General features: G+C 34.9%; 1 protein-coding gene and 1 long non-coding RNA gene across 2 annotated transcripts in view; one reads left to right on the plus strand and one right to left on the minus strand.

The window, feature by feature from the left end:
- The window catches only part of LOC123656332 (G-protein coupled receptor Mth-like), a 40,097-nt gene extending 29,960 nt beyond the window's left edge, over positions 1-10,137 (plus strand). The window contains exons 2-8 of the mRNA XM_045592031.1: positions 102-285; positions 1,009-1,200; positions 5,503-5,581; positions 5,986-6,164; positions 7,314-7,482; positions 9,196-9,381; positions 9,610-10,137. Coding sequence (XP_045447987.1) covers positions 102-285; positions 1,009-1,200; positions 5,503-5,581; positions 5,986-6,164; positions 7,314-7,482; positions 9,196-9,381; positions 9,610-9,775 — 1,155 coding nt within the window. The 3' untranslated portion in view covers positions 9,776-10,137. The remainder of the gene's footprint in view (positions 1-101; positions 286-1,008; positions 1,201-5,502; positions 5,582-5,985; positions 6,165-7,313; positions 7,483-9,195; positions 9,382-9,609) is intronic.
- On the minus strand, positions 3,152-10,625 carry LOC123656333. Its single transcript, XR_006743521.1, has 3 exons — positions 10,489-10,625; positions 5,074-5,079; positions 3,152-3,164 (listed from the first exon to the last, which is right to left on the minus strand). It is a non-coding gene; the product is annotated as an uncharacterized LOC123656333 (long non-coding RNA).
- Between the last annotated feature and the right edge of the window lie 14,333 nt (positions 10,626-24,958).

The raw sequence follows: 24,958 nt of genomic DNA on the forward strand, positions 1-24,958 counted from the left end.
CTTTATAAGGCGCAATGATTTCGTTTTAGCATTTCTTCCTCTATACAAATACACATAACAAGAATAATTTCCAATACATTACCTTCATATTTTGTTTACAGGATGGGCAGCTGTACGTCAAAGTGGAGTCAACCATACCACCATGGATTCTGCATGGTCCTGACTCATATTGCGTTGACACATTCATCTTTGAAGATGATACAGGCAATAGAACGAGCAGCTTTGATGCTCTCGTTTGCTTTGTAATCGAAAAAGATGAGGAGCATTATGTCATGAAGTCTACTTGTATGTATTTGTTTTACAAAATTACCATTTTTTCGCCCTTGGCTTTGCGCGCGTATATTACCTACACGATCTTGGTATTTCCATGTTTTTGTGTTAAATTTCTAATACTACACTCTTCTACATATATGTATCTATAAATAATTTCGTAATTGATTATATGCATATACTAACTAAGCATGAAAAACTGGAAATTTATCAAAAAAATTAAAAAAAAATAAAGAAAAAATATTGCATATAAGTGGCAACACAGCGTACTAATTAATGGTGGGTGAATTTTTAAACTGGTTCAGTAGATTCAGAGTTTATCCATTACGAACAAAGAGAAAATCATATATATCCAAAAAGAAATTAACAAAATTATATTAATATGATGAAATAATTAAACAATGATTTTGACAGGATTGTTTTAGACCTAAAATATTATTATGTATATTATTTACTTGAATACCGATATAGACATTAATAAACATGGTCACAAAGTTCTAGAATTAAATTTACTTGTAATGTTTAATATTGTCAAATAAAAAAAAATCGAATTATTCAATTTACTGACTATGTAAAATAAAAAAACTATGTATAAATAATATACTCGTATGTAACTCAAAACCACATATAAAATAATAAAATATTATTCCATCTGGTAAAATTATAAATTATTGGTCTTTAGAAACTTAAAATGTGCATTTCATAATTGTTGTCTTATTCAAAACGATCTTTTCAAAGGTATGATAATATCGTGCGTGTTCATCCTGGCGACTGTGGCGGTGTACGGCTGGTTGCCCGAGCTGCGCAACCTGCACGGTCGCGTGTTGATGGCGTACTTGCTCTGCTTGTTCGTCGGATTCGTCGGCATGGCAACCATGCAGATATTATTGAAAATAGACAACATTGGTGAACAAACTTGTCTCGGTCTGAGTAAGTATCTCTTTGATAATAAAAATAATAATAAATTACTTTATTGCACGCAGTGAAATTTAACAATTATACAAATATGAAGCTTAAAAATAAATTGCATAGCGTGCAACGGACGGTCTTATTACTAGAATAGTGATCTCTTCCAGACTACCCACCAGAAAGGAGCTTGAAATTTAACGGGCTTGTGCAGACTAATAGCGAATATATGCGCATAATAAATTAAGTCATAGTTTTGTAATAGTTCTTAACACGATTTTTGAAGACAGATATGGTAGGGCATAGTTGGGCACTGATTTGATTTTAGATGTAAGTGCATTCCACAGTTTTACAGCCTTTACTGAGAACGAATTGGAAAATGAGTTCGTGTTACAGGTTGGCATACTTAGCTTGTTGTCATCTAGAGAGCGAAGATTTAGGCGAACGGTAGGGTTACCAAAAAAAGAAAAGCGTTTTTTAAGGTAGAGCGGAGAAGAGGGACGGAAAAGAGTGGAATAAAGGAGAGTTATGACATGGAGGTTACGACGATACTTTATTGGGTGCCATCCGAGCTTTAAGCGGTATTGCGAGACATGATCAAATTTTTTGACCGAATTTCGGTCGAGACGTCTCGTGAACAAGACATTCGTGGCTAATGTCGAAATATCGAACTTCGCAAAATAAAAACAAAAAAACATGGTAAATATCCCGTTTTTGAATAGTTTTGGCAATGAGAATAACCATGTTATTTAAAATCGAATATACCTTAATAGCACAAACATGCAAATATAATTATACATAAAACGCGTACATACATAGTTGTATTATTATTGAACACAATTATCACTGGATAATTCTAGGTTATTGTCATAATGACAACTTTTCATCGAATATCGTCAACTTTTATGGTCTATGATACACTAAGCACTTTGACCATCACGGTACTTGTTGCATTATTTTTTTTATTATTAGTTATGAAACTATTGATTGATAAGCTATAAGGTAACAAATTTTTGACCAACGGAATATTATGATTAATTTGTGGCCTCTTTCTGTGATTAAGACCTTTTTTATACAAATAGGTGGCGAAACAAGAGTAGGTACGGCTCACCTTGTGGTAAACTATAACCGTAGCTTATAAACAACAGCAACACACTAGCATTGCCAGTACGTTGCCGACCCAACACCCCCCCCCCCCCCCCAGGAGCTCTGCCCACCTTACTAACCAGAGGTACACAACACAGCTTGAGAGCAATTTTATTTAGCTGTGATCTTCTGTAAGGTTGAGTCTACTTTCCCAGTTATAGCCATATTTTGAGCAGGATATTTCTTTCTGTGACCCACTAAAGTTTATTTGAAGATAATTAATTATTTGAAGATTCTACTTTGCAGAATGTGTATTTCAAATTAGTGTTAGATACACTTTAACGTTTAATTAAGTTAAATACTTTGACTATAAATTATTTACGCTTCAGCCTGTAATATCCCACTACTAGGCATAGGCCTCTTTCCCCATGTAGGAAAAGGATCAGAGCTTAATCCACCACGCTGCTCCAATGCGGGTTGGCGGATATATTCCCTACTATGAGTAACGATCGCTATCAGGTGTACATGATAACAATCGGGACCGAAAGCTTAACGTGCTCTCCGAGGCACGAGGAGGATAGGAGATCTACAAGGACTGCACAAACACCCAGACCATGGCAAACACCTGTATGGCCAATACAAATTATTTAAAAACTAATATAGTTTTAATTTGTAAAATGACGATTTAAAAATGCTTTTGAAGCCTACTTAAATAATTTTGATTTGTGATGCATATCTGACAGAGATAGCGACGTAAATGTAAAATATCCCAATATTTCTTACTCTAATTGATGCGGCTATCATTTCTACATTAACAACAGCATTAATCTTGTTGAGTTATTAGATTATGTAAAGTTATGATACAGTTCAAGATCAGATATAAGAGATCCAATTTAAAATATCTCTCTCGATAGGCCATTATTGATTGACATCAAATACTTATTATTAACAACACTAAAACATTCGTAGAACATTGAGTAGTTAATAATCATTTATCATTACAACACCTGCTATTATATCTTATTGGCAAGGCTTTATCATTACAAAGAGTAGCCAAATAAAAATATGTCACTCCATACTAGAAATGAATAGTTCAAAATATCTGTTTATAGCAAATTGCTGAATGGAGATGGATAAAAAAATCTTATTACAATAGTACACGAGGTTTGATGACGCTTATTTGAAATTACTATATTGATTGCTTATTCTTAGACTATTCAGCTCATATGGTGTGCAGTAAGTGATCAACTCTTCGTCACTTCATCACTTCCTCCTAACGCAGTCCACTGCTGGACATAGGTCTCCACAAGTTCAGGCCAACAATGGCGTTGAATTCATGTGTGTTGCCGATAGTCACCACGCTGGGCATGCGAGTTGGTGACCTGGCTGGGATGGTTATCCCGCCATCGGTGGGAATTTTTATGGTCCAAGGTGGTAGTAGAACTGTGTTATCCCTTGTCGCCTCTTACGAAACCGACTGGAAGAAAGGTGGTGGCTATATTCTTTGCTGCCGTAACCACACAGCATAGGTACTCTTAGAAGCAATATATTTGAATTTATTTTTAAACTTTTAAGCTTGAAATTGGTAACGTTGATGGTTTTATATTTATTCCACTACTGAAATTTTAATGCTACTCGATAACAATAAATGTTTTCAATCGACTTACTAACTAAAATATATTTTATCAGCTACGCTTCCGATTTAAAAGGTTTTATTTTACTGAAAGGTCAAGGACATATAACCATTTCTCTGCGAATGAAGTTTTGATGGCGCGTAATTTTATAACGGATCTTCAATGTGGACAAATTAATTTCAATTATTTTTGATTATAATCAATAAAAATGATACCGCAGACATTTTATCATTTATTTTATTAAATATTTTATCATACAACTAACTTATTTTCTTTTTACGAAAGCCGGCCTTGGCGCTACTGCCTTTACTACCAGCCATCCTTAGAACAGAGTCTTTATTTTATTTTTATATTTTTTTTTACAATTTTAGGCGCGTATTTTGAAAGCAGTCGAAAACATTTGCTAGAAAAATGATCAAAACTGACTTTTTTACTATATCAATTTATTTTGGAATAAATTAATTTATATGTTTTGACGTAAAAATAAAAAAATAATAATCATTACAGCCTATACAGTCCACTTCTGGACATAGGCCTCCACAAGTTTGAGCCAAAAATGGTATGAACACATGTGTTTTACCCATAGTCACCACGCTGGGTAGGCGGGTTGGTGACTGCAGTGCTGGCTTTGTCACACCAAAGACGCTGCTGTCCGCCTTCGGCATGTGTATTTCATAAAGCCAGCAGTTGGATGATTATCCCGCCATCGGTCGGCTTGTGAACTGTGTTATCCCTTAGACGCCTCTTACGACACCCACGGGAAGAGAGGGGGTGGCTATATTCTTTACTGCCGTAACAACACAGCAGATAGGTTATCAACTGAGATAACATTTCTTTACTAGGTAACTATAATAATGACAAAAAAAATACTGTTATTTTTGATAACCTTCTTTCAGTATATGTATATTCAGTATATGTATGTATGTATGGAGGTATGTATGTAATTTTTAACTGACTAAAAGGAGGAGATTACTCAATTCGACCGTATATATATATATATATATATATATATATTATGTATGTTCGGGGATAACTCCGTCGTTTATGAACCGATTTTGATAATTCTTTTTTTGTTGGAAAGCAGATATCCCTAGTTTGATACCATGATACCAGGAAACTAGGATCTGATAATGGTATCCCAGAGAAATCGAGGGAAACTCTCGAAAATCCGCATAACTTTTTACTGTGTGTACCGATTTTGATAATTTTTAATATAATCGAAAGCCGATGTTTATCATGTGGTCACATTCAAATTTCATCGAGATTTGATTACAACTTTTGGAGTGATCTTTGATAATGCGTATTTACTTGACTATATTTTCGTCTACCTACGTTGTAGTACTTGTCGATATAACTGAAGTCGGGTTTTCTTCGTTTACCTGCAAACACAATTATTATATCTCATACTTATACATTTTCTGATGTTACGAACACAACCCGTTTTGCTAATTTACTCTTCCTGAGGATGGAAGATGCTGCCTTAGCAATAAGGCCGCCTCGTGTACATTTCTCTCGTAAATATAAGACTTTTTATGTGCAATAAAGAGTAATGTGTTATTATTGAAATAGAAATAGTGTAGCGGGAAATATACTTTTTACGTTTCAGCGATCATGATCTACTTCTCGCTGCTGTCTGCTTTCTTCTGGTTGAACGTGATGTGCTTCGACATTTGGTGGACGTTCAGGTACCTAGGATGACGGTGTGGCCTTTACATTATATACACCTTCGATCGTAAAACAAATTGTAATACAAGTAATCTTGACATTTTCCTGTACAAAAAGTGAACAAAAAGCTATATTCACAAATCCACTTTAACAATTTAGATTTTTAAATGACGAATTAACAATTTAGACTATTTTACGAATTTCAATGTAATGTAAACAACTTTTCGACTTTATTTTTATTTTAAATTTTTTTTAAAGATAATATTCACGTTTGTGATTGATTTTGTTTATGCAAATAAATCATTTATGTAATTCAATTGGAAATATGTCAAATACAAAAGTGTTTAAAATTTTAAAATTATGATTTCCCTAATACACTCAGTAATTAAATTTCAAATTTATAGTTATTTTGATATAATTTCAGCGGTAAACGCGGTATGGGGGCGGAAAATATGTCAGTGCAAGCTAAATTCACTGCGTATTCGATATATGCGTTTGGCTTCCCAACTGCTCTCACCATTCTAATGGTTTCTCTGGAGTTCTCTGGCCTTCCAATACATCCTCTACTACCATTGTTGAGACACCAAGGATGCTTCTTAGCTGGTAAATTGATACTACATCACATCATCACTTCAGCCTATCGCAGTCCACTGCTTGACATAGGCCTCCACAAGTTTGCGCCAAAAATGGCATGAACCCGTTGCGTAGTTTGTAAAATCTAACTCCAGAGTCAGAGACTCAAATCACACGCCATACGCCAAAAATGGCGTGAACTCATGTGTTTTGCCCATAGTCACCACGCTGGCAGGCGGGTTGGTGACCTCAAGGCTGGCTTTATCGCACCGAAGACGCTGCTGCCCATCTTCGGCCTGTGTATTTCAAAGCCAGCAGTTGGATGGTTAATTGATACTAACCTATTACAAAATATTATAGATATAGAATGGGGATTTTTTTAAATATATAACTAGGCTGGCAAACAAGCGTACGGCTCACCTGGTGTTAGGCGATTACCGTATCTTATAGACGTCTGCAAGAGCACAAGCATCGCAAACGCATTCCCGACCCTATCCCCAATTCCCCCCAGGAGCTCTGGTCATCCTACTCACCAAAAAGATCATAACACTGCTTGAAATCAGTATAATTTAGCTGTAATCTTCTGTAACGTCGAGGTTACCCAAGTCGGGGTATTTAAAGTTAAAAGATGAATACGAAATAATCCGCTGTACTCTACATTCAAATGTTAGTCCACAAACAATTTACTAATTGGTCCAAAATCCTTACTCTTCTTTAGAGTAAAAATAAAAACTATTTGTATTTTAAAAGATGAATTTTTTATTAACAACCAAGTTAAGAAATCGTAGTAATAAAATATTTTTAAAGATTTGAAATTGAATCGATTTTATTTTCTTCATTGGTGAATCGACTTAAGAATGACAATATACTGACTCGGCAAAGGTCCCGTCCCAACCTCTTCAATCTTTCAAACGCATGATGCTCAAATAATCACACACTTTTCTAAAGTATTCCTGAATTTTGCGCAATAATCTTAATTTTCCATTCCTTACATACAAGAATATTTTACAATTTGTTATAAAAACTAAAAAAAAATTAATAATGGAATCGTCCAATTTAAAGGACAGACTAGACAGTTATTCTTCATTTATGACGTGACCAAAGATAAAAATTATATATTTTTATACGTGCACATATAGATAGATAATATTTTTTCATAAGTTTACTATTACTTTACAGGTAAAAGCAGATTGCTGTATCTGTACGGTCCGATTGTAATTCTTTGGTTTGCGAACATGGTGTTCTTTGTAATGACCGCGGTGAAGATAACACAAATCAAAAAACAAGTATCTGTTCTGAAACGCAAAGAAAGTGCCAGACATGATAAACATCAGAAAGAACAACAGAGGTAAATATTATTTTATTAGTAACTAGCATCCCGCCCTGGCTTCGCACGGGTATTTAACAAAAATTCAAAATATTTTGACGTGACAACGCCGGCTGGATGCACAAAAAAGGATGACTCATTGTCGCGTTACGCAAGGTGTCCCGTTGCGGCCATTGTACGCTTGCACCACTCGATTGACCTATGCGTCCGAGGAGATGTTTTGTAATGACGTTGTCACGTTAAACTATCGTCTGTAAACCAATTTTAAAGAGATCCAACTTTACAGACAACCAACTTTCTTTTCTTTTTTCTGATTTTTTTTTTTTTTTTTGAAAGTATAATATAGCCTATAGCCACCTGCGGAGAGTGTAGCTTCTCAACAGTGAAACAATTTTTCAAATCGGTTCAGTAGTTTCGGAGCCTATTTAATGCAAACAAACAAAAAACCAAATCTTTCCTAATTATATACTAATTTAGTTAGTCTATAAAATTAAATATTATAGACTAACTGACTCGACATACGTTATGCAGTCTTGCGAACTTTCAAACGCGTGTTAAGTTAAAAAAAACAGTCGTTACGTTTTCTGATATTTTTCAATTTTCTGTTAAGCCAAAATTTTAATCCCACAAGAACCAAAGAATAAAGTATTAGAAAACTTAAAAAAATTATCTAGAATGTTCCCGAGTTTGCGCTTAGCAACACATTTAGCGTTTCATTTTAATTTGTATAGATCGATTATGATAACGGCGTAGTAATGTTATAAAATTTTAATACATCCTTTATTTCTTGTAATAAAGTATAACGCGCTTCAGCTTGTAATATCCCACTGTTGGGCATAGGCCTCTTTCCCCATTTAGGAGAAGAATCAGAGCTTAATACACCACGCTGCACCAATGCAAATATATTCCCTACTATGGGTAGCGGTCACGTGTATATGATAACAAACGGGACCGACGGCTTAAAGTGTTCTCCGAGGCACGATGGGGAGACCCACAAGGACTCCACACTTGTAATAAAGTATAATATGCAAAACATACACGTAAAATATATTTTAAATAAAGAAAAGAGGTTGGGTTTATTATGACAAAATGCAAAAACTTCATTACTTACCTATAGCACTGTCGTGTAAGGAAATCATTTGAATGAAATTTCTTACTGGATTTTTGACTTAAAACCTTTTTACGCACTCTTCACTAACCGGAGTAACACTGGGAGTAAACTGGTGAATGCGTGACGAGAGAGTTACGAAAAGTGTGATCGGATGAGGCGAACGGAAGTTGAGGGGGAGATATAAGTTATTGAAGATAGAGAGAGAGAGAGAGTTATGTTTTTTATGTTACTGTGGTAGCTAAAGAAGTTTTACTTCAGTCGTGTGTCCTAAAGCACACTCGTTTTTTTTTTTCGGCCAGTGTCGGTCTAGGGATTGGCTGATAAAAGTTGTTCTTTCATATAACTCTTATTCGATAAGAATTTTGGTTTAAGTTTAAATTATATAAAGGTTACTGATGAAATATTCCCTTAATCATTAATAATGATTGTTGCCACTTATTAACGGTACACTGTATACTTGTAAACTCGTAACCATTCAAGGAAAAAAGTAAATCAGCTGTAGAGAAGATTACACTTTTACCTAGACTTTTAATTGTAATCGAGTGTTAGCTTATGTCATCTGGAAAATTAATTTTGCCTGAAATAAATTATTTTTGCCTGAAATAAATGTTTTGGTTTTTCAGGTTGCTTCTATACGTCAAGCTGTTTATCGTTATGGGTATCAATTGGCTTCTGGAGGTAATCAGTGCCCTCTACCCTAAGGCTGATTATATCTGGCAATTTGTAGACTCTTACAACGTCCTTATTGGTCTCATTGTTTTCATTATCTTCGTCTGCAAGCGTAAGATCTTCAACCTAATGAAAAAGAGGTTAGTAAAATGTCTGTTATATACTCGTGATATTATTCATTCATTTTTCAACTATTCCTATCATCAAAAAAAAATACCTTAGAACTTTGATACTACTTTTTTTCTTCAAGCTTGAACACACTCTTTGTTAAATACTATCTTGAAAAAGTAAAATCAAAGTTCCACCATAATTAATATTCATTACATAAAATCATAAAATATGGTATACGAATTTTATATTTCACTTAGGATCAAAGAAGGTATATTTGAAAGAAAACAAGAAATTGGAAACATGACAATGGACAATAAACATAAAATTGTACGTGATCTTAAAGATTACAAGCACAGAGACAGCTTAGATACAATCCGAACTGGCTCTCCGGACAAAGACAGTATTAAAACTGTAAATATATGAGAAGAATGGACGTCAAATAAAACCCATCGATCTGTGTCTTAGTTTAGTATTGAATACTGTACAGTAAGATAAGTTACTTTAATGAGAATTAATTTACTATGAATCGGATGAGAAATTCTAATAAAGAAACGATTGAGGACATACAAAATGAAATTAATAGATACAGTATATCAGAAGGAAGAAATGAAAGTAAAGGTACATGAAATTGAGTTGGACATTAAGGAGCTTAACAACTTAGGGCTTCGCTTTTTGTGTTAACTAACCCTTTGCGAATAACACGATGGCTAGACTGGAGGTTTCAATAGATTTGTAAACATTTTTATTATTGAGAGATTAGAAAATATTAAATACTATTTGTTTTTTTTTAAATTAACTGAGTGTGCGCTGTTTTTTAAAAACTTACATTTTTAAATAATCATAAGGTTTTTTATTGTGGATTTGTAGTTAATGTTTACTTTTACTAAAAATACCAAATATAAAGAACTTTATTATCAATGTTACTGATGCTGCAAGAATAGGGTCTGTATTAAGAGTATAATATAAACAATGAAATTAATTTACTTTGTATGTTTAACGAGAGGCAACATTTGAAAAAACTACTTTTTATTAAGAACAAACTTAAAAATTGATAAACTATTTAGTATATGAACACAAATAATAACTAAAGATGACTACAGTCCAAAACAAAATAAGACGATTTTTTTTTTATATACATGATTATAATAATAATAATAATAATCGTTTATTCACACTCACATACATACATCGATACACAGACAACTTAAAGACTAGACAAAAAAAATACAAGATAACTGTTCAACAATGTACATACCACGCAACTAAAATAAAACACAATAATTTTACAAAAAAAAAAAATAACAATAATAATAGGTAAATACCAAAACAATAATAATTATTATATATTATATAAAAATATATAATATTAAAATATATTTCAATAATAAATTTATTAACACGGAAAACCACAGATGTTTTTACTAATTGTTGTGATATGTAATTTAAAAGCAAATAATGTTGAACATTAAATAAACTTGCCAAAATACGTTACCTATTTCTGTTAATTAATTTTCGTCGTAATAATATCAATTATGATATTAATTAATTATAAGGAACACTATATAAAAGTAAATGTTACGAAAAAAAAACTGACTGTCAATCCGTGGTAATAAACAAAAAAAAAAATGCTTAAGGTATCATGCAATTAACTGGAGGTCTGAATTTTAAGCTTCAAAATGGACAATTTTGGGTCAGGGAAAAATAATTAAAATTTGTTTGTATTTTAAAAACATTTTCGTATTTTAACAATCATTTGAACATTTATATGTAAATTAACACTAGTGCAGTTATTATAATGAAAATAATTTCTTTTATAGATATGCGCTTCGTCGAGGTGACCAACTGTCAAAAAGCAAGGCCTCAACAAGAACATTATCCACTAGAGACGAAATGGCTCTCAGCACAAAGAATTAATATTAATTACATTACCTACTCTATTTCTAAGCATAACGATATGTTTTGGAGCAACAAAATTTTTCTTGATAAACATTTTAAAATTTTACCTTTATCTCATAATGCTTTAAAAAAGTATTTACACGTAGGCTTAAAAATTATATGATATAAATTTACTTATAAAATATTAGCACTTTTTTTATTATTTAAATTAGCCCATCTTTCCAGGTATTTACTTCGTTGTAAACATTTTTCATGCACAGTACATTTTAGCATTTTATCCACCGATAAAAAATATTTTGATCTAAAATATAGATACTAGTTTAAGATAAAATGACAGTAGATAACTTTATACAGTCGTATGACGCTAAGTAATAAAAGTTTAAAATTTTTGAATACTTATGATATTTATATTTATTAGAACTGGCTGTTCATATCAAAACGTAAGTCCAGATCTTTTAAGCCTACTTCATAAAAGGGCTTTTTACTGGGTGAACTGATTTCGATTATCCCTCTTTAGTCAAAAGATGGTGCTTGTCATGTGGTCTTATTTAAATTTAATCGAGATCTGACAAGTGCTTTTTATTAATCTTTGACAACACGTATTTACTTGACTATTTTTTCGTCTACCTGCGTTGTATTAATTGTCAATGTAATTGAAGTCGTTTTTTTTTTCATTTGCGATTGTCATTTTGAAACTTCCGTTACAGACGCTATTGTCATTGAAGACTGTGTCCTTAACGTCTGCAAAATGACAATCGCGATAAGACATAAGTGTTAATAGTGACTGTGAAAGCTTAAAAACTTTTATTAAGTGCAATTGCTAATTAAGAATCTGATCATATACTAGTCATAAATGTTCAACTACAATTGTAACTTGTACATTTCTATTTTATTAGAATTAGTTATCACGCAAGTCTTAATGATATAATTAATTACAACAGTAAATGTTTGATTTAATCTTAGTCGCGGTATTGTCAATGGTATAATTTACACATTAATGTTTGTATGAAAATTCATTCCTGAGTGGCACATTATTCAACTAAAATTTTAACTTAGTTTTATTAAGACTTAGGTAACATAATTATGTTACTTAATAATTATTCTAGAATCAATTTTATTAATAATTGCTATTATAACGATATCAATTTATGATGTAACTTACTAATGATTATTTCAATGTCATTCCTCAATCTATTAATATGTTAAGCGTTGTCTTTAGTAGCTAAAACAAGCTTTTTCCGAGATGTATCCAGACCTATAGTATATAAGTTTACATCACATTGATTTCAATGTAAGAATTGTGATAATCGTAATTGTCAAAACCATCACATTGTTCCTATGTTATAAAGTACGCATACAAACAGTATTTTTAATTAAAATGAACAAATTGTTCGTAATATAATCTTTAGTATTTTAGTTTTAATATTATAAATAATCATTTAGTTTTACAAAACAATTAATGAACTAAGACTATATATTTTCGAATCAGTCGTAACTCGCAAAGTATTAGTAGTTGACAATTTGGGACTTTATTTTCAACCGTAAATCTTCAAATTTAATGTTTGAACAAAATTGTTCAGACAAATCTATCGAGTATTGGAACCAATTAAGTTCCTTCGAACCAAGTTTGATATTATATATTGTAATATATGGATATTTATAAAAATTACTTTTACGTTTATTCCTATTTTAGAAACAGTATACTATGAACATTTTTAAAAATTATTTCCTGAATAATAATTTTAGATATTTACGCCGAGTTGCACGAAAAGAAATTAAAATTTAAGTAGTGATTAAACTAATTTAATCGTACGAATTGTATGAAATTCTTGTGATTAAATTAGTTTAATCTCTACTTAAATTTTAATTTTATTTCGTGCAACTCGGCGTTAGTGCACCTATTTATATTTTAATTTTTATTAATATCTCGACATTGGTTTCTATCCAAAACAATTACAAATCTGGAAGTTAGAAAGAGGCCACAATGTATCACATTACATTACATTAAAAAAAATGTATACTCTATTTGACATGATACGGTGTCAATTTAATATTTAATAAAATAATGCACATGTTGTTAAGTAATTAGGTTTTATAATATCACCCGAATGAAATTTCATTACTATTTTTATTATTAATTTCATTTACAAATAAAAAAATATAAATCTTGCATTTTTTATGTATTTCATTTCTAAGTTCCTACAAAACAAGTAATACCTATTATTATAAATAAAATCAATAGTAAATCTGATGCTTCAGGAGAAATTCCTGAACATTTCCAGGGGCGTATCTACCTATAGTGGATCAACAGTACTATAACAATATAATGTTATTTAGTCTCATTCATGTTATACCATCAACATTTCGGTCTTCATAACCAAATATTTAATTAAACTCCTAACCTCCTTTATTTATTTTTGTCGACAGTACAAAATTACATAAATAATAATAAAAAAAAACTTTACTAGTTATATTTTAGTTTTACAAACGTCATTTGATACAGTCGTGTGAGTGATATTACGTCACTTCCGTTATATATTTTTCTTACGGTTTTAGTATCACATTTTTTTCAGTTCGGTCGCCCAGCCAAATGTCAAGCCTGCCGTAAGGAACTTTGTTCCAATAGGTACAACAGTTTTTTTTTTTTTTTTTATTACGAAAATAGTCAAAAGTCATCGTATCACAGACGGTGAGAATGTTTATAATTATTCTAATTAAAAACTACATTATAATAACTAAATTGAATCGAAACAGTATACATGTTGACACAGTAGAAAGAGTATCTATATCAATAAAAATGAATGTTGCTAAACGCATAGCTCGAGAATGGCTCGACCAATTCGGCTAATTTATTTTTTGCGGTTTTACTACTTTACAAAAAATACAAAAAAAATACTATTAACTTTTGACAGAACGAAGTCTGTCCGGGCAGCCAGTATAAAATAAAAATATAACTTTTTTAATACAACTAGGGTAAACGGATAACGTAGTATAGACTTTACCCCCCCCCCCCGACCTTCTCCAGAGCTCTGATTGTCTTTCTAACAACGAGAACACGAGACTGCTTGAGTGTATTGACCACTAGTACTTCATAAAGTATCTGTAAAAGTCAAAGGTTTTAACCAATTTATATTATGGAATTTAAATACATATATTAATATGTAAATTTTAATTGACGTGTTTCAATATGTACGATTTTATTTTTGTGTTACCCACACATTAGAAATTCTAAACATTGACGTGTTTCTTTAAAATATCCTTCTTCTCTTTTTATAATGAGACCGCGAAATTATAATAATTAAAACGTAAACAAAATTCCGTTTCTGAGATTATTTTTAGGATATATTGGAAACTTGTTTAGGTAATAGTAAATTATGTAAATAAATTATCAGAAAAGATGTACAAGGGACGCGGATATATTTTTTTAATACGAGCTGACCCGTGTCTACTTTGTTAGGCTTCAATTTATTTTTCGCAGTATTGTAATTTTCTTGGCCATTAAAAAATAATATACGCCAACACACACACACAATCCACACACGCCACAATACGCCAACACGCCAACACGCCAATACGCCAATGCGCCAACCCACCAACACGCCAATACGCCAATGCGCCAACACGCCAACACGCCAATACGCCAATACGCCAATACGCCAACACGCCAATACGCCAACACGCCAACACGCCAAAACGCCAACACGCCAACACGCCAATGCGCCAACACGCCAACACTCCAACACGCCAATACGCCAACACGCCAATACGCCAATGCACCAACACGCCAACACGCCAATGTGCCAATACGCCAACACGCCAATGCGCCAACACGCCAACCCGCCAACACGCCAATACGCCAACACGCCAATACACCAACACGCCAACACGCCAACACGCCAAGACGCCAATACGCCAACACGCCAAGACGTCAAAATGCCAACACGCCAACACGCCAATGCGCCAACACGCCAATACGCCAATGCACCAACACGCCAACACGCCAATGTGCCAATACGCCAACACACCAACACGCCAACACGCCAACACGCCAATGCGCCAACACGCCAACACGCCAACACTCCAACACGCCAACACGCCAATACGCCAACACACCAATATGCCAATGCGCCAATCCGCCAACACGCCAATACGCCAACACGCCATCACGTCAAAATGCCAACACGCCAACACGCCAATGCGCCAACACGCCAATACGCCAATGCACCAACACGCCAACACGCCAATGTGCCAATACGCCAACACACCAACACGCCAACACGCCAATGCGCCAACACGCCAATACGCCAACACGCCAATGCGCCAACACGCCAATGTGCCAACACACCAACACGCCAATGTGCCAACACGCCAACACGCCAATACGCCAACATGCCAATGCGCCAACACGCCAACAAACCAATACGCCAACACGCCACTACGCCAATACGCCAACATGCCAATACGCCAACACGCCAATGCGCCAACACGCCAACACGCCAATGCGCCAACACGCCAACACGCCAATGTGCCAATACGCCAACACGCCAACACGCCAACACGCCAACACGCCAATGTGCCAATACGCCAACACACCAACACGCCAACACGCCAACACGCCAATACGCCAACAAGCCAATGCGCCAACACGCCAACACGCCAACACTCCAACACGCCAACACACCAACACGCCAACAAGCCAACACGCCAACACGCCAATACGCCAATACGCCAACACGCCAACACGCCAACACGCCAATATGCCAATGCGCCAACCCGCCAACACGCCAATACGCCAACACGCCAATACGCCAATGCGCCAATGCGCCAACACGCCAACATGCCAATGCGCCAACACGCCAATGTGCCAATACGCCAACACGCCAATGTGCCAATACGCCAACATACCAACACGCCAACACGCCAATGTGCCAATACGCCAACACACCAACACGCCAACACGCCAACACGCCAATACGCCAACATGCCGATGGGCCAACACGCCAACACGCCAACACTCCAACACGCCAACACACCAACACGCCAATACGCCAATACGCCAACACGCCAATACGCCAACATGCCAACACGTGAACACGCCAATGTGCCAATACGCCAACATGCCAACACGCCAACACGCCAATGTGCCAATACGCCAACACACCAACACGCCAACACGCCAACACGCCAATACGCCAGCATGCCGATGCGCCAACACGCCAACACTCCAACACGCCAACACACCAACACGCCAACACGCCAACACGCCAACACGCCAATACGCCAATACGCCAACACGCCAATACGCCAACATGCCAACACGCCAACACGCCAATACGCCAATGCGCCAACCCGCCAATACGCCAACACGCCAATACGCCAACATGCCAATACGCCAATGCGCCAACACGCCAACACGCCAATGTGCCAATACGCCAACACACCAACATGCCAACACGCCAACACGCCAATACGCCAACACGCCAACACGCCAACACGCCAATACGCCAACACGTAAACACGCCAACATGCCAATACGCCAACACGCCAATGCGCCAACACGCCAACACGCCAATGCGCCAACACGCCAATGTGCCAATACGCCAACACGCCAATACGCCAACACGCCAATACACCAACACGCCAATACGCCAACACGCCAACACGCCAACACGCCAACACGCCAACACGCCAATGCGCCAACACGACAACACTCCAACACGCCAACACGCCAATACTCCAACACGCCAACACGCCAATGCGCCAACCCGCCAACACGCCAATACGCCAACACGCCAATGCGCCAACACGCCAATGTGCCAAATATGCCAACACTCCAACCAAGAGGGGGAATGGTAAGTTAATTCATCATCATCATCATTACAGCCTATGCAGTCCACTGCTGGACATAGGCCTCCACAAGTTTACGCCAAAAATAACGTGAACTCATGTGTTTTGCCCATAGTCACCACGCTGGGCAGGCGGGTTGGTGACCGCAGTACTGGCTTTGTTAGATAAGGGAACCAGGATCTGATGATGGGATCCCAGAGAAATCGAGGGAAACTCTCAAAAATCCGCTTAACTTTTTACTGGGTGTACTGATTTTGATTATTTTTAATTTAATCGAAAGCCGATATTTATCATGTGGTCACATTTAAATTTCATCGAGATCTGGTGACAACTTTTGGAGTTTGAGAGTTTGAGTTATTGGAGATCTTTGATAATGCGTATTTACTTGACTATTTTTTCGTCTACCTACGTTGTATTACTTGTCGATGTAATTGAAGTCGGTTTTTCTTCGTAAGCCTGCAAACACAATTATCTTTAATAAATAGAGTGATTTCAGAGAAAGGTTTATATGTATAATACATGCGTAATTTAGTAAAGGAACACTGATAGTTATTGCAACCGTGCAAAGCCGGGGCGGGTCGCTAGTAAGTTATAAGTTAGATAGACATACCTACATATTAAAATCCTAAACAACAATGTTGATTGTTGAATAATATCAAGTGGCAATAGAAGAGACTAATTGATTTGAACACTTGAAATATGAGTGTGAATAAATAAGTTAATACGCTTAAATGGTAAAAACCAGGAAAGAATAACACATTGAGTTATAGTCTCAAACTAGACGAGATTTTTATCCGCTGGAGAGATCCACTGAGACAGACATAAAAATGCACCCAGAGCGGGAATCGAACTCCCAAACTTTTGTTTTAGTTCACTACTCGCACCGCTACACCATAGCGGTTGTTCTATTATACTAATATTTTTTTCTAATATACAAAAATAAATAATAAATAATTTTCATCCTTTTAGCAGTGGGTGCTGGGTAAAGTTCGTCTCTAGATCGGATCTTCTACTATATTGAATGAATTGAACCAATTAATGTCTTGTTTCTGAGAACACCGTGCGTGTGTGCGCGCACGGGTGTGTTTTTGTGTGAGCGTATGTGTTATAACCGTTCTGGTATTAGATTCCATTTCCAGTCTGAGTTAATATTAGTATATCTACAAATATTTGTTTGTGGTTTGCTTATATCTCCATCTCTTCCTACGGTGCCTCGGAAAGCACGTAAAGCTATCAGTACCATTTGTTACCGTAGAAACCCGATAGCAATCGTTACTCGTTGTAGGGACATTAAAATTATACGCCAATTTACATATGCGCAACGTGATGAGTGAACTCGCAACTTTTCTCATATACCGATAAGGTGGACGAGGCCTTGCCCACGTTGTGTCATATGCTATAGTCTGAATAAGTCAAAAAATAGCCCGCAGTGGAATAGCGTGGTAAATAAAGATCTCCAACACTCCTCATATAGAGAAAAACAAGTTTTTGACTACAAGTGTATAGGCTAAATCTGTCAAAAACATTACGTAAAGATGTAGGTAAAGTAATATTAATGTTTTTAATATTATGAGAGTATATTTAATATTACTGGGATTGAAGAAGTTTCTCGACTATCAAAATGTTTTTGTGTCCTTGGACAGAACTTACAATATTTTTAGTAGAAATTTAATCTGTTATCACTAACGTAACCACAAAATAGTCTAGTTGTGAGCCATAAAATGTTTCGCCATTTAATTTTATATTAATGAAATTGTTGAAAAAAATACATTTAAATACAAAAATACCTACGTTACACATCACACACATCATGTCAGCTTATCGCAGGCCACTATTGAACATAGGACTCCCCAAGTTCGCGCCAAACATCCCGGTTTCCCGCAATTTTTTTTTAGATTGGGAAAATCCATCATGGATACCCTCCGGCGCGGAGGCGGCCAAGGGGTTATGTCAGATTCCTACTGACTTAAAACCACCATGCTAGTCGTTCACCTGGGTGGGGCGAGATGGGTTCGCGCTAGCATTAGCCACCTCGCCCCGGCGGCTCACACTGCGTTTGCCAACACGCAGTCAACACTCCAGGACACTTTTGCTCCTACAGTTGACCAGTCCAGTGCCACTTCAACTTGCTAATTCTGTAAATTAACATTTCTGTAATGTACATAAATACCTAGATATTGAAAAAAATCGTGCATAGAATCTTCTTTTTTGTAAAGTCGGTTCGTAATTAGTTTATTACTAAACTATATACATCCAAAAACGATCAAAATGTATCAATTATTAACAAAAATATCATACGCAAAAGAATAGATTAACATAAAATTTCCTTCTTTTTTGACGTCAGCTAGTTATCACCAGCTTACGTCATACTTTCGACACATGTAGGCACAATTTATTTATTATCGGTTACAAAAGCAATGCCGTCAATGACGTATACATTGTGGTGTAAGAGCTGAACACATTTTTTCGCTGAGGATAAATCCGTTTTTAGTGAAAATAGAAACTACAAAAATTGGTGTAGTAATTATACAGTTTATACATTTTACTATATTGCATTTGGTATTATTCGAGGTTCTTAGTCACTTGGCAAATAGAATATCATAGAATAAAGTGTCAGTGAAGGCGATTGGTCATAAATTTTGAAGAAAAAGAAAAACAAAAGATTGCTTTCACACAGTAAAATATTGCACTAGACTATTTTTTTTTTCTTATTTATAAAATTCTTCATACTATATTGAGTTTGTTACATCAAAAAACTTGAGAAATACCCAAAAAAAATTTAAGCAAAGAATAATTCTGGATTATGACGTACTACCTTTATGTTTACCGATGACGGGATAACTATCCTGCTGCTGGCTTTCAAATACACGGGCCGAAGACGGGCAGCAGCGGCTTGGGTGCGACAAAGCCAGCCCTGCCGTCACCAGCCCGCCTACCCAGCGTGGTGGCTATGGGCAAAACACAAGAATTCGCGCCATAATATTTGGCGTGAACTTGTGGAGATCTATGTCCAGCAGTGGACTGCGATACGCTGTAGTGACCTTTACGTCTACAATTTATTTTCTGATGCGCTAAAATACTAGTTTAAATGATGCTTCGGAAACGTCTACTGACTCTCTTTCTATAAAGACAGGTCTCAAAAAAAATCTGACGGAACTCGAGAGAATACACTGTGACCTTGCTGTTAAAAGCAGTCACACCACAGTGACACGCGGTGATCATAATTTTAATTTTGTAATCTTAGGAATTTAAAATCAATGTAACATTTAAAACTTTAAATACATCTTTATAATTCCATAAACTAGGAAACGTACGTGGTCGCGCTTGTGTTAAACTATTTGATATCTATAAAAATTGCGGCGCAATAACAATAATTCGTAAACTGAACGCATGCACTTTAATAATTATATTGTTTTATAATATCTTCACAAACTGTTGATTGATCATTACCTAAATACCCAATGTGCACATCAGACTGGGCCAAAGTATGACTATTTTTTCTAACGATACTGTGAAAATATCATTCATGATTTCGCTTTTTTCGATGAAGTTTCTATTATTCAGTGAGCTTATAACTTTATTTATTTTACTTTATTTATTTATTAATTGGCGAGTACATTTTACATATAATATTAACGTTTATGTCTCAATTTGTACACCTACACTGACACAATACCATCTCCTCTGCTCCTAGGTTGCCTGGAAGAGATCGTTTTTCAGCGATAAGGCCGCCCTTTGTACCTGATGATACTCTGTTTAAGTCCATAATATGTATTATTTCTGTTTTGGTGTACAATAAAGTGTATTGTTATGTTATGTTATGTTATATTATAGGGTTTTCTAAGATAGAGAGATTTCTAAGATAAGTTATATTTCTAAGATATTGTGTCCCGGGCCCGAGTTAAGCTCGCTACGCCACTGTGTAGATAACCAATCGTTATAAAGCAAAATAATACATTGATAAATTATGATTTTATAATAAAAAAATTAGTGGTCCAAAAAAACAAAGTTATTCTCAAGTGCGGACTCCTATGAGACGTCGCGCGTCGTTACACTGTCATTTTAATAGACGAAGCTTTGGAAACTACTTTGGAGTTTTATTTCTAAGATGAACAATCAAGAATATGAACTTGATGTTTTAAAAACACTGAAGCTATTTTTCCTTCGTTAGGAATATTACAAAAACTATTGTAGGTATACGCGTTATACAAAATCACTTCACGAGAAGTTATATCGATATTGTTAACAGTACTAAAGCAATTTCAATAACAATTTGAAGATTTAGTATTTAAAGACTTTTTTATCGTATAATGTAGGTAGTAAAACTTGTGTTAAACTTTTCGACAGCACTGATAGTCTAAAATACAGCCTAAGAAATATATAGCTTCGTGACTATAATATAATATATATTTGTTTTTCACGTTTGTTAATTTAAATTTTAAACGGATGGATGGTCGTAATTGGCCTTTTTGATTATTCTTCATTCTTGTCTGTTTTATAATTTTTTCTGTGCTGTGTACCATCCCCTTATAAGTAAATAAATAAACAAAAAATTATTATTCAGTAGATATATGTACATGCAACATAATACTTTTTGATTTTGCCTTTATTCTGCCTTACAATATTTTGTGTTTAAGGGCTTAAAGTTACTCTACACTTCAACTACACTTTCGGTGCTTCACAATTTCGATGTGGCCTGCTTTCCAAAAGACACATTTTCGGAATCTAGGCAAGATTTAAGCAATAAAATTTATAAATATTTTTATTCGAATCATTCGTTTATGGCTAGTTTAAGGCATCAAATCATGACATGAAGTTAGGTGAGGAAAAAGTTCGATTTCAAACTTATGAAATAATATAATCTGTAGAAATATGAAAAACTTTTTAAAATTTATTTCTACTGCAGTTACACAACTTTGAAAGAAGGTAAAATAAATAAAATCTATGTTAAGTTACGTGCACTTATTAGTTGCGTTTTTTCCGAGATTTGTGCACAGATGAGAATAAAATCATAAAATTTATTGTACACGAAAGAGCCATCATCATTACGATAACGGTATTCTTCAGCTTATCAAGCTTTTTATAAATTAAATATTCGTATATATAAGTTGTAACGTTGCATTTGAACCTAAAGCAGGAATGTGTGTTTTATTTATTTATTTTAATTTTAAGTATAATATATGCAGACATTGTTATTTGTCAAATTATGACAATTATATGGACTCGTAGGGTATTATTTCAATTGAATCAAAATATGCGTCGTTTAAAGCTAAAAAAAAATATGAAATTAAATTAAAATATATGTTTTTACAAATAATTATAAATATAGTGTGGTATTTAATGTTTTGTTATTAGTTTTTCTAAGATGGGTTTTCAGATTCTATTTAATTACACAAAATTAAGGAACCAATAAAAAAAACTCTTAGGGTTCAGTTTTTGTTCCAATAAATTTCACGACAGCGGCTTTACATTCGTGTTCCACCCATATAAAACATTTGTACTCGTATATGCCATGCAGATGTTTGTCGTTTTTGTGCGTTTGTGCTTTTGCGTTGTGTGTCTTTTTACAAATCCAATACACAAACAATATAGATAAATCCTATTTGGGCATTGAGTGTGTATTTTTATTCATGTATCATTGGGATTCAAAACAGATTCATCGGTCACACAAACAGTATACATAACTATTATTACACTGCAATCAGATAGGAAAAAATTAGTATCCGCTATGTCGGTCGAACGCAATCAAAAACTCAGTTAATTGACTTAACATATTCTTAAAAAAAACATTTGATTTTTTTCTCGAATAACGGAATATCTATTCTCACAAACCGGTAAATTATGTCAATCAATCTTATTGTCTATTCAGATTAACGGTTGACTCAAAAATAATGTAAATACCTAATATACATTTTTTTTTTTTTTGTTAAATTTATTAGGTTTTATTTTTATCAATATGTGATAATGAAAACGTATTATATAGGATATACTTTTATTTGTCATTAAGTTAACGTAATAGTATTTTTGTTCTTCTTCTTCTCCTTTAGGGTTAATGGCTTTCAATAGTGCCAAATGAGCACAAGTGATTTCGCCAATGTCACGTAGAAAAGTATTTTTGTTTCAAAATTTAAAGTCCTAAATGTGTTTTTTCCTCCTAATGACATTTACGTAAGGAGAGGTATATTATGGCAATTTTTTGTTACAACATGCATTAAGATTTATTTATAAAAAGGTTATATATAAGGTCGCATATCTATAATATATATAAAAGCGAAAGGTCACTCACTCATCACGAAATCTCCGAAACTATAACACCTACAAACTTGAAATTTGGCAGGTAGGCTCCTTATAGGACGTAGACATCCGCTAAGAACGGATTTTACGAAACTCGACCCCTAAGGGGGTAAAACGGGGGTTGGAAGTTTGTATGAAAGTCATATGTTTTTGAAGTAAGAGACCTGAAATTTAAAATGTATGCTCTATAGATGGTGAGAAAGTGTCCAAATAATGTATCTTTAGAAATCAACCCCTTTTTGGGGTTGAAACGGGGGATGGTACGTTGACTCACTGATCACGAAATCTCCGAAACTATCACACCTACAAACTTGAAATTTGGCAGGAAAGCTCCTTACAGAGCGTAAACATCCGCTAAGAACTAATTTTACGAAAATCGACCCCTAAGGGGGTAAAATGGGGGTTGGAAGTTTGTATGAAAGTCCTATGTTTTTGAAGTAAGAGACCTGAAATTTAAAATATATGCTCTATAGATGATGAAAAGGCGTCCAAATAATGTATCTTTAGAAATCAACCCCTTTTTGGGGTTAAAACGGGGGATGGTAGGTTGACTCACTGATCACGAAATCTCCGAAACTATAACACCTACAAACTTGAAATTTGGCAGAAAGGCTCTTTATAGGGCGTAGACATCAGTTAAGAACGGATTTTACGAAACTCGACCCCTAAGGGGGTAAAACGGGGGGTTGGAAGTTTGTATGAAAGTCCTATGTTTTAGAAGTAAAAGACTTGAAATTTAAAATGTATGCTATATAGATGATGAGAAGGCGTCCAAATAATGTATCTTTAGAAATCAACCCCTTTTTGGGGTTAAAACGGGGATGGTAGGTTGACTCACTGATCACGAAATCTCCGAAACTATAACACCTACAAACTTGAAATTTGGCAGGTAGGCTCCTTATAAGACGTAGACATCCGCTAAGAACGGATTTTACGAAACTCGACCCCCTAAGGGGGTAAAACGGGGGTTGGAAGTTTGTATGAAAGTCCTATATTTTTGAAGTAAGAGATTTGAAATTTAAAATGTATGCTCTATAGATGGTGAGAAAGTGTCCAAATAATGTATCTTTAGAAATCAACCCCTTTTTGGGGTTAAAACGGGGGATAGTACGTTGACTCATTGATCACGAAATCTCCGAAACTATAACACCTACAAACTTGAAATTTGGCAGGAAGGCTCCTTATAGGGCGTAGAGATCCGCCAAGAACGGATTTTACGAAAATCGACCTCTAAGGGGGTAAAACGGGGGGTTGGAAGTTTGTATGAAAGTCCTATGTTTTAGGAGTAAAAGAAATTTAAAATCTATGCTCTATAGATAGCGAGAAGGTGTCCAAATAATGCATCGTAATCTATATATATAAAAGAGAAAGGTCACTGACTCACTCATCACGAGAACTTAATAACCGCTGGATGGTCCATCCATCCAGGATGGACAAAGATGAGGCAGGGAGGTAGATTATAGTTAGTTGACGTCCGCTAAGAACGGATTTTGCGATATTCCACCGATTTCAATAATAGTTTCACTGGAAGTTTGCCGGGAAAACTTTGTGACACACTGATTTCTACGC

This window comes from Melitaea cinxia, chromosome 9 (assembly GCF_905220565.1).
Source record: "Melitaea cinxia chromosome 9, ilMelCinx1.1, whole genome shotgun sequence".
Lineage (NCBI taxonomy): Eukaryota > Metazoa > Arthropoda > Insecta > Lepidoptera > Nymphalidae > Melitaea > Melitaea cinxia.